The sequence below is a fragment of the Hyperolius riggenbachi genome, chromosome 9 (genome assembly GCF_040937935.1).
Source record: "Hyperolius riggenbachi isolate aHypRig1 chromosome 9, aHypRig1.pri, whole genome shotgun sequence".
Classification (NCBI taxonomy): domain Eukaryota; kingdom Metazoa; phylum Chordata; class Amphibia; order Anura; family Hyperoliidae; genus Hyperolius; species Hyperolius riggenbachi.
The window spans coordinates 203,255,533-203,267,655 of record NC_090654.1 but is presented as its reverse complement, the minus strand read 5'-3'; the positions used below and the strand labels follow the sequence as shown (position 1 = coordinate 203,267,655).

The 12,123-nt window shown below is 43.6% G+C and overlaps 1 protein-coding gene across 1 annotated transcript in view; it reads right to left on the bottom strand.

Annotated features, from left to right (window-relative positions):
- The window catches only part of STXBP6 (syntaxin binding protein 6), a 133,253-nt gene that overhangs the window by 16,590 nt on the left and 104,540 nt on the right, over positions 1–12,123 (bottom strand). Inside the window, exon 4 of the mRNA XM_068251788.1 lies at positions 1,092–1,257. Coding sequence (XP_068107889.1) covers positions 1,092–1,257 — 166 coding nt within the window. The remainder of the gene's footprint in view (positions 1–1,091; positions 1,258–12,123) is intronic.

Sequence of the window (12,123 nt, the reverse complement as noted above, 5' to 3'; positions counted from 1 at the left end):
GCACTGGCGGCAGCTAATTGGCCGGCGGGACCACGTGATGCGGAGTGTCTCGCTCCGCATCACGTGGTCCCGCCGGCCAATCAGCGCCACTCTGGGAGACCTTATAGGGATAGAGCCGCCTACTGCGGCTCACTCTACCGTCCTATCTTGCAGCACCATACGTTGTGTTAGGTGCACGTTATGCGACCTTAACGTGGCACCTAACGCAACGTCTTGATGTGCAAGTAGCCTTAAGGTGCAGATACCTTTCGGAATGATCCATAATTTTGTTCGATTTAGTTCAGAAATCAATCGAAATAAAGATCAGACGGCTATGTTGGTGCATCACTCTCCAACAGATTCAATGCCCCAACATGGCTGCCTGGTCGTAATTTTGATCCATTTCTCGATAAAAACGATCATCATTAAGGACTGGTCCAAACTGTAAATAATGGTCAAAGGGGGTGGGGCTTGGCGTCTTCATCCTCTCTAGGGCCCTTTGTTCATGAAATGTGCGTACGGACATGTCGCTGGGGCACTGAGTACAGGCTGCCATCAGAGATGGAGACTAAAGGACTCAGACTGGAAGGAATGTGCTGGCCTAAAAAGTGAGTGCTCTACGCTGCTGTGTGTGTGGACTCTGCAGGGGCAACGGGGCCGGACAAAGGCTGAAATCTATATAAAACTGATTAGCAGTGTGTGTCAGTAATAGCTCCTTCTCTAATCAGATTTCCGATCAGGAAGGGATCTTTATCTATCCTTTGGGCACATCAGCTGGTCATCGGCTACCTTCAGGGTGTGTACACACATCCAATTTTAATTGGCCAATGAATGGCTAATTTTACAACCTCCATGTAGTATGAGAGCTTACCTACACAATCTGTGCATAACATTGCTGATGACCCTGAAACGCCTTTTCAATGCAGGCAACATCCGATTGTATATTTTTCCCTTTACATTGTCAGGTGGGTTAACTGAACTAAAGAAATCCAAATTCAAATAGTTACTACGTTTTTGAGCTTTTTGCTTCACATTTCACAGCCTCCTAATAAAGCTGCTGTAAAAGATAGAAGTTGTCGGCATTTGTATTGGGTTTCTGGAATGTCACGGACCTGCGAAGAGTCTGGACTGGCAGTTGATGAACTCAGGTTTTCGGTCTGATAGGTATCTCTGACACGTGTGATGCAGGATTTGGAAGAAAGTAAATTTTTCAGAACCTGAACTTGCTACCCACTGATCAGAGGCATTGTCAAAGTGAAGATCAAATTCAGGAGACTCCTGTAAATAGAAAGAACATAAAATTATTGCAGGACGGGACAGAATCACAACGAATAGAAGGTCCACTACAACATTTCCCATTTCATTTTAAATGTGGACAACTGGCTAAACGTACATACTTACATCAGATAATCATAACCCAGACAAAAATAAACTTTCAACTGTTCCAGGAATCAATCAGATGCTACTAAAGTGATGCACATACACTATACAAAAGTCACTTAAAATGTACGGTGAAAAACAGATTTCACCATTATTGGGCAATTGTTGAGAAAAATGTAGCCAAAGAACAATGAGCGACCAATATTGATAAAGAGAAGAGACTCTTGGGCAGATATCACGCAGTCGGCCTTGTGCGTACAATGTCGTTCAAACAACATTGTTCTACAGAATGTGTGCGTAATGTTGCTTGCGTGAGCAGAATTTGACTTGCTTAGTCATTTGGAATATCAGTGTGTGGTCAACATTGTTTGACAGACTGGTCATTTGTCTTTTCTCTGGGGTAAAGTACTTTGCGCAATGTTGCTCATGTGTTTGTGGCGACTTTTGTATATAGTGTGTCCAGACCTTAAAATGGACCTGAACTCAGAATTTCCTCTCTGCTCTAAAAGATAAGCAATAGTATAACCACCTTTAAAAAAAAAACATTTCTTCGTTACACCTTACAGAACTGCAATAAATCTGCAGTGCATCTAATTCCTGATTTTATAGAAGCAGACAAAGGGTTAACATCCTGTGTTTGGTACTGCCGAATGTTTGTGCTGACACAGTTGAAAGATCAAATTACACTTGTGATTGCTTGAAGATGAGGGGGAATTAGACAGACTCTTCTCTCTAAAAACACACCAGGTGCATTACTCACTGGTTTCCTTGTATCCTGTGCAAGAGTTCATAATAACACCTGCTTCTTCCGCCTCCATAGAACAGAAAAATGCACACTTGGCTGAGTGCAGCAAGTATCATATACCAAAAGATTATTGATAATTGAATTACCCTTTGCTGTAAGGTAACAAGGTCTGTGTAGCTCAACTATAGTCCGTAAAGTTGGCCTTTGGAACTCATCTCCTGCATATCTCTCATTTCCAGACATTTACAAATAATAAAAAAGGATTATAAAGTAAGAATGATGTCATGCAGGTAATTCAGGTTGAAAAACATCACAAAGCAGCAGACAGCATAGCTGCCAACCCTACATGCCTTCCTCTGTCCACATTCAGATAACAGCAAACGACCAATGAGAAAAGATGTGGCAGGTAGATGAGGGTAGGAGAGGATTAAGGTGACCATACATTACTCAACTTGGAGGTCGATCCACCATCCGATTTGATAATTATCGAATTGGATGAAAATCGGTGCCAAGAGCATGCTTGATTTTTGGACCATTGGTTGCAGGTATCGAACAAACATGCTGGTAAATTCCGGGCCGACGTGCTTAATCAGGTGCGCAGCGGTAACAGCGGGCGAGCAATGAATGCAGCGGAACCCCTCAATGTAAATGTGCCTCCCTTTGCATGCATTTATACTTGACCTGTCCGCTGTCACGCGCTAGTGTGCCCATCCATCTTCTACTTCTCCCATTTGCGCTGATGGTGTATAGCACGTGGCGCATGTATAACAATGAATGCGGCGGAACCCCTGGAACCCCTCCGTAATGTAAATGTGCCTCCCTTTGCATGCATTTATACTTGACCTGTCCGCTGTCACGCGCTGGTGTGCCCATCCATCTTCTACTTCTCCCATTTGCGCTGATGGTGTATAGCACGTGGCGCATGTATAACAATGAATGCGGCGGAACCCCTGGAACCCCTCCGTAATGTAAATGTGCCTCCCTTTGCATGCATTTATACTTGACCTGTCCGCGGTCACGCGCTGCTGTGCCCATCCATCTTCTACTTCTCCCATTTGCGCTGATGGTGTATAGCACGTGGCGCATGTATAACAATGAATGCGGTGGAACCCCTGGAACCCCACCTTAATGTAAATCTGCCTCCCTTTGCATGCATTTATACTTGACCTGTCCGCTGTCACGCGCTAGTGTGCCCATCCATCTTCTACTTCTCCCATTTGCGCTGATGGTGTATAGCACGTGGCGCATGTATAACAATGAATGCGGTGGAACCCCTGGAACCCCACCTTAATGTAAATCTGCCTCCCTTTGCATGCATTTATACTTGACCTGTCCGCTGTCACGCGCTGGTGTGCCCATCCATCTTCTACTTCTCCCATTTGCGCTGATGGTGTATAGCACGTGGCGCATGTATAACAATGAATGCGGCGGAACCCCTGGAACCCCTCCGTAATGTAAATGTGCCTCCCTTTGCATGCATTTATACTTGACCTGTCCGCGGTCACGCGCTGCTGTGCCCATCCATCTTCTACTTCTCCCATTTGCGCTGATGGTGTATAGCACGTGGCGCATGTGTGACGATACGGCCAGGATTCGGGCTGGCAGGCAGGTGAGCATTAAACACTGCACACGGGCACAAGGGGACACATTTACATTGGGGGGAGGGGGGCCGGCCGGGGGTATGTCAGTCATCAGAAAACTGAACGCCGTTGGTGCCGCGCACCTGATTGTGCGACAGAGATTTTTCAGTATTTCGGCCAAAAATCGAAAGATCAATCAGATGGCCATGTTGAGGCACCAATTATCCTTCGATTTGATAAAATTAACAGAACTGACAACAGCATAATAACCTTTAAAGAAAAAATGTATGTTAGAGCTGATACAAATCCTGAAATAAATCTGCAGTGTGTCTACTTCCTGCTTTCATTGAAGCAGACAGAGTTGGCATCCTGTGTTTACAAATTAGCTGCTCTGCCGAGGCAGCCAGCTGACACAGCTGAGAAATCAAATTGCAGTTGTGATTAGTCACATATGAGGGGGAATAAGACAGGCTAAACTCTCCAAATATACAGGGTGCATCTCTCTCTGTTTTCCTTCTGTCCTGTGCAAGAGTTCAGTTCCACTTTTGAATGGGTGGGAGTAAAAGGTGAGGCCAGTAAGGTTAGGGCATTGAAGAAGGGGGAAGAGGAAGTTATAGCTCCGCATAATTTGGGGGTAGAGGTAAAGATTTGACACCATGGGGGAGTTGTACAACATTTAGATGAACATAAAAAAGGCTATTTAGCTAACAGCCATCGTCATAATTACCCAACACCAGAATGAAATATATAATAATAATATTAATTCCTATATTTGTATAGCACTTTTCTCCTGTCGGAAACAAAGCGCTTGCGAGGCAGCCACAAGAGCGCACTCAGTAGGCAGTAGCAGTGTTAGGGAGTCTTGCTCAAGAAACTCCTTACTGAATAGGTGCTGCTTACTGAATAGGAAGAGCCAAGATCTGAACCCAGGTCTGCTGAGTCAGAGGACTTGGTTCAAATACACTGTAGAAAGATATGACCACTCGGCACGCAGTACAATGTTCCGAAGGGTAGCAGAAATGCCGCCTGCACTAGCCTCTTACAAACTTCGCCCTCAAATCACACCTGTACTGGGCATACAGCAGAAGCCAGAGGACGTGCAACTGGTGTAAATCACTTGGAAGGAACAGGCATGAACATAGTACATCAAAGTAAGCCGGGCAACTGTCACTTAGATATGCTTCATGCCACACATGGTAGATACATGCAGATAACACATAGGTGCTTAAAACCTGTCTCAGGTGTTAAACGAATTCTGATTACTGGGGTGTATCAGTGTCCGGGTGACAAGGGTGAGAGGATGGCTCTACAGCCGTTTCGCGCCCGACTGGCGCTTGTTCACGTGCTTGACACAAGCACGTGAACAAGCTCCAGTCAGGTGCAAAATGGCTGTAGTGCCGTCCTCTCACCCTGGTCACCCGGACCCTGATACACCCCAGTAACAACACCTGACACAGGTTTGAAGCACCTTTGTGTTATCTACATGTATGTACCATGTGTGGCATGAAGATGGAATAAAGCATATCTGAGTGACAGTTGCCCGGCTTACTTTGATGTACTATGGACATGGTTCAAATCTCGGCCACTACACCATCTAGCCAACATCTGCATGGAGCTTCAGCCTTCACCATTCATTCAACACTATTTTTTTTAGTAGCTGGACTTTATTGCTCATGGTCTTGTCAATGTATGTGTTCCTATAAATGATTTTGGTCAAATAAGCACAAGGCGTGGCAATACTTGCACATTACATAAGCAAGCTAAACTTCCTGCTTAGCAATCCCATCATGATCAAAAGGAATTGTTATCCACTTGGTATTTATGGGTTTTGAATATGGATAATGAAATCCAGGGTATTTAAGGAAGCTGGCAGTGTTACAGGGACTAGCAAGTGCATTCATGTGTGCGCGTGTGTGTGGAGAATCAGGCTGAGTAACCCGTATATGCAGGTAGTGACTCAGGTGTTTTATACAGCATCCTAACTCCTGGCAGAAGAGTTCCTGAAAAACAGGATACAAAACCTGCTCAGTGCTTTTAATGAACTGCCTGACAGCTCTCTTTACTATACTTCTTTATTCATATACTCATGAGTATAGCAATTACAATATACTGTACATGTGTCTAGACTAGGACATGGTGTCTTGGTTTATCTAATGTGAAATTCATCTTTAAAATGCCCTTTTCACTTTTAAAACTGACCATAATTAGCTCTTCTACAGAACTTGTGCAGGACTGCTAGTGTAGGTACAGCCCGTATGTACAAGAGATAGGTACCAGTTCATCCCATTTACCTGTATTGTTCCCTGCAATAACCTGAGATTTCCAATCAGCACCAGCAGTAGAGTTTGGCAGCTCACAGTGTAATAGAAAGAAGGCTATTTGCTTTGAAGGAAATAGCTTGCAAACACCACTGGACTGTGCTGGATACTATGGCTAGAGAATCAATTTTTTTACATATTAACTTTTTATGCTGTCCCAGTTCCAAGAGACTCCTTCAGCAGCACTGGTTAAGGAGACTATTTGGTCATAATTACACATTCTATAAATCCTGTTGTAAAATAAAATTCCAATTACCTCCCGGGTCTGTTTTTTCCAACTTACTCTCGTAGCCCCATTTCTGCCATCTTCCCTGCCCCCTAGCAGAAAATGAACTTTGACGCTTCCTGGGCACTTTCTCAATCTCAGATAGCGGAGTGCCATGGCATTCTTCAATAAGGGGGCAGGGCTAAGTGTCGGAAGGCGGTGGACATGTGGATCAGGGAGTGAGTTGAAAGAATCAGACTGGAAGGTAATTTTAACTTTTTATACAACAGGATTCATAGAAATATCTTATTTTTATAAAACTAAATTGAATTCATTATGTTTGAGAAAATAAAAGCTGTATTTTAGAGCCAATGCAAAAGATCCTGGATGGCTGTCCAGCCCTGTAATCCCCTGTATAAGAAACAGTGGTGTTAAATGTAAATACCTTCATCTACCTTTATCTTACAGTGTAGTCACATGACACATACCACAATTTTCTATGGAGCCAAAATCCAAGCCCCTGTAGCATAAATGAGCAACAGCCAGGTCAAGACAGGGAAAATAACATGCTGCACCGTGCGCCCTTCACCCAAAGGCCACTGAAGGATCAGTGACAGTTTGGGTCACACTAAAGGTGGCCACTAACTGTTCAATTTCTAGAGAAAAATCGTTCGAGCGATCAGAAATTCTGATCGGACGAACAATCGGTCACTACACCATCAACTAACCAATCTTTGCTTCCTATCTATCACGACCACCAAGAAAATCCAAATTTTCGTTCGACGAAAATTCATTCGGGCGACATTTTTTTCACTCGTTCATAATCGATTGTGTCCACCAATGAAGATTATTTACAACCAATCCGATCAGAATTTCTGATCGCTCGAACGATTTTTCGCTAGAAATTGGACCGTTAGTGACCAGCTTAACTCACCAAAAGCAATGTAGTCTTTGCATGCCAAGAGAGGAGGGAGGACAGTCAAAGATCCAAAAGTGCGTCATATGAACACAGTATATGATTGTCAAACAAAAATAAGCTTAAAAAGTAACTGTCGAGCATAAAATCAAAAATCTATTCTTTATTTTTATCTGGTAAATAAGTAATAAGGGTGCTAACCAGGCAATCCAAAAGTTAAAATCACTATTACTTTTCTTGTTGATAAATGATCATTCCCCAGTTTACCTGACTCTTATTTGGTACACACAAAATTTGGTACGCACAAAGAAAGTTGCAGGGCATGCTGGGTTGTCCTTTTAAGCTTCTCTACTTTCCCCTCAGACTTAAGTGGATCCGAGATGAACTTCTACTCATTGCATAATTGTGTTCCTTTCCTATTGTTTATAGGGCATTCCTCAAGCCAAATACTTTTTTGTTTTATTTTTGTTTTTGTTTTAATACTCTAATTGCCTATAAACTAAACAAGCCACACCCATAGGTTTTCAGAGAGCCAAGGCACCTTCAGACAGTAGCAAGGGCTCATGGGAGCTCAGTCTAGGCAGGAGGAGGGGGAGGTATTACTAGCCAGAGATTTCAGAGGCAGAGGGGAGGAGGGAGGAGGAGGGGGGAATTTGTTTTTTTTTTGCTCAAGATGCAGATAAGCCTGCCTCTGTGTAATGTTTACAAACAACATGGCTGCTGTCATTGTATCACAGGAAGAAATTATCATATTCTATTTAAGCTGTTCGCAGATAGATTTGCTGTGTAAACTATCTAAACTTTAGATAAGATATATAGACAAGTTACTTGTTATAGTTAGTTATTCATCTCGGATCCACTTTAACTAATGCAGCCTGATTGGCTGAAGCCTCTTTTCCTCCTTTTTCCCCCTCCCACACCTTTGTTCCTCTCTAATTGGCCAGTATTTCTCATGCTGAGACAATGAACTTTCTTTAGTGACGGGTTATGCATACACAATCAGGCAGAGGAGAGTAAGGGAGGAAATTACATCAGGTTTTACATCAGCCACACTTAAAATGGGAAATGCTAAGAAGGATTTTCTCTTTTTTTTACTGTAGAAAAATCACTAAAATCAAAACGTGGACAGTGCAATATGCTATGTAAGTAGAGCAAGTATTTATCTACTTTTCGATGTGTTTTTTTTTTTCAGAGATGGTATGGCTGACAGCTCCTCTTTAAAAAACTTTAAATCACAGATGGCGCTGTGCAGCTGTTCTTGTACATGGACAGGGAGCATGGCCACGAAGAGGGTTGTGGACAGGACGGAAGGGGTCATGGACATCAGGAAGGCCACTAGAGCCTCCAAAGGCTTCCCCCTACTGACATAAGTATAACATTTGTTTTCAAGGCTTCAGGTTTGCTTTAAACAATTGTGCTGAAGTAGATTCATTTTCAGGTCTATTTAACTCTTTAGCAGCCAATTTATTTAAAGCCTTGCAAGGCCTCAAGGCAAATTTATTTTAGCCCATTTTTTTCTTATTTGTTACATTTCCATGCTTCTAAATAGAACTACTTTAATGTATATGTATGACCACTTGTCACTAGGGGGCAGTGTGAGACAATAACAGAGGACTTCTGCTTTCAGTCTCTATATTTTCTGCAAGTAAAGAGAGTTCAAAGCATTCCAAGAATTTACAGTACAACCAGTTCTGCCAACTGAGGTCAAAAGCAATGCACTTATCTCAAACGAGATAACTCTATTGAAGCTGCTAATGAGTTAACACACATCTAAAGGGTACAAAAATAAAAATAAAAAAGTTACATGCTTATATCAGTAGGGAAAAGTCTCAATCCCCCTTCCTCTTCAAACAGACGACCCATGTAGTAGCACGGAGAAAAAAAATTAGTGTACAAGCAGCTCGGTGCTACTGCGCAGGCTGCCCATGTGCCTGTACAGTGTGGCCGCGCTTGTACACAAAGGGGAGCAAAGCCCCAAGCAATATGTGTCATTAACATTGAAAATTGAGAAGTGGGTCCCAGCTCAGGACCGGAGGTGTGTAGGGAGACCGGAGAGTCCTTTGGACCTTTTCATTTTTTTTTTTTCCTAATACAGGTCCACTTTAACAAATCTGCCTTAAAGTGTATGCAATGAGTAGCGTCACTTAAATGACATTTAAAATTAAAAACAATACAGCTAAGATCCACACGGTTCCCATGAATTCTTAACAATGGGCTTGAAATGCTACACTGTAATAATGCACACCATACTGTCACTAGCTTAAATCAGAACAGGAAACAGATGTGAGACAATTTAACAACAATGTTGTGAAGCACTAATCACATCTCCACACAGCAGCTGAAGCCACGAAACATTAGTTTATACAAGTCAATGAGGCGTTTACATTATCTGCCAGCTCTGTAGAGAGAGATCTACACAATATAAAAAAGCCTGTAGGAGTGCTAATCAGAGGCTTTCTCATGCACAAACTACCAGAATAAAGAGTAACCCATGGAACTTTTTATGGGATTGGTAAAATGCAAGACCAAAGAGTGGCCAATTTGGCAAAATTGATTTGTCTGTTTTGTCCAGTAATGTGAGCAATGGAAATGGTCTACAGACAGGTGCACAAGATATAAATAGCACAACAAGTGCCCACTTGGAAACTTCCATTACAGGGTACATCTCTGAAAGCCAGTTTAGAGGTCTCACAGGCCAACGAACCTTATGCCTAGTACAAACCATACAATTTTCTGTTAGATTTCACCCTACAATTTTCTGTTAGATTTCACCCTACAATTTTCTGTTAGATTTCACTATACAATTTTCTGTTAGATTTTTCTGTTAGATTATTTTCTTAAAGGTGCGCACACACACACACTACGGCAATGAACGACGGGTCCGTTAGACCCGGCGTTCCAGCGACAGTAGTGCATGTGTAGTCTGTCGGCAGACTGATGAGGCTGTTTCTGAACAATCCGCTCAGCAGATCGTTCAGAAACAGCCTTATCATTCTGCCCGACAGACTGTACACACGCACTACTGTCGCTGGAACGCCCGCCCAGCGGGAGGGTCTGAGGGACCGGTTGTTCATTGCCGTAGTGTGTGTGTACCCACCTTTAGAGACTGGTCATTATCTCTGGTGCATTGTCTTCTGGTTATCTCCTGCTGAGTAGAACAATGCCTAATTGCTAGGCAGATAGATGGTTCGATACATAATTTCCAACATGTTGGAAATTATCTATTTGGCAGGTAAATCTAATGCTAGGGCATACACGGGTCGATGCACCCTTATCAATTGAGTCGCTGATGGCTCGATTGATAATTTCCGACAGGTCCGATGTCCCGCCGGTTCGATTCCCCGCTCGATCCCCGTGGGCGGACAATAGCGGGGAATCGAGCGGAAGATAAGGAAGCGCCCGCAGGGACAAGCAGGAATCGATCCGGACGGAGGCAGGGACGCGGCAAGAGTCGATCCGGTGGCTAATCGAGCCGCCGGATCGACTTGTGTATTCCCAGCATAACAGAAAATTGTATGGTGTGTACCTAGCATTCGAACTGCAGAAAAACAAACAAGATGTCTCTTCACTGGTTGCAAACAAAATACATTTATCTGAAGCAGGTAATATGCTACATTTTGCAACCCGACTGGCTAGTCCACAGCATGCAGTGTATTACCTCATGCTTGAGGTGAATGTATATTATTTGAAGCCTGCAGTGTGTCATCATTTTATTTTAAATGGTTAAAGAACATAAAAGGCCAAATGGAACCTATTATATGTCCCTTTGTCAGACTGACAGAGCCAGTAAAACATCATACACATGCTAGATGGCTCTTGACCAAGGTTGGAACGCTTTTGTGGAGAATCCAGCATGTGTTTGGCTGCCCCGATGTGTCACCGGGAGATGTGGAGTGCCAGATGATTTTGGCAGAGCGCATTCTTCCACAACTTACCAAGCCTGCTCAAAGCAGCTCTGTCAAGTGTTAGGGCTATTGACCACTGTAGGCTAGCAACACATCTGTATAGCACATTTCTGTTTGTACAGCACTCTATACCTGTGGGCAACAGTGGTTTTGTCTGTGTATGCACCTAAAAATATAAAAAATAATACCTGAAGGGGGAAAAAGTGACCAATTTGGGTACTGACCTCAGAAGAGGGAAGCCTCTGGATCCTCCAGAAGCTTCCCCTGTTGCCCTCCTCCTTGGCGTTCCAGTGCTGAGACCCCCACAAGCCCGTCAACAAGGGTTTGACAACAATTGATGGACCTCGGTCATGCTGCGCAAGCACAGACTGCTTGGGCCTGAGAGTTGCCAGCATACCAGTAAGTAAAAGTTGTTCTGTACACCAGCTTTTACCAGGGCTGTGGAGTCGGTACAAAAATCTTCCGACTCCAACTCCTCAGTTTATGAAACCACGGACTCCGACTCCGTTTACCCCAAATTTCTCTGACTCCACAGACCTGGCTTTTACAGAACACTTTCTCCAAGCACAAAAATCTTCATTGATGCAGTAAGAGGGAACTAGTGAACTTGTTATTGTTTCTTGCCCTCAAATGTGTTTTCTTCAGCCATAAACAGTCTTACAACCCTGATAAGTTATCAGTGAGAGTTTCTAAGGCTTAACTGCACTGACCATAATTAATAACCACTACAGCATACACGTCACACTCCGGCCCACGGGCCAAATCTGGCCCTCAGAGCCATAACATTTGGCCCTCTAGTGGTTTCCCTACTTTGCATTATGTTTGGCCCACTCTACACCACCAGGGAAGCTATATTGGAGGTGAAGCCCTAGAACACAAGGGAAGCCACATGGAGGAGGTAAGGGGAAAGCACAGAACACTAAGGAACTGTATAGGGGAGGGTGGGGGCCACTATACACCAGGGAAGTGTATAGGGGAGGGGCCTCTAGACACCAGAGGAATGTATAGGGGAGGGAGGACCACTAGACACCAGGGAACTGTATATGGGTTGGAGAGAGGCCATTAGACACATGGAAGGGAGGAAGGTGGACACTA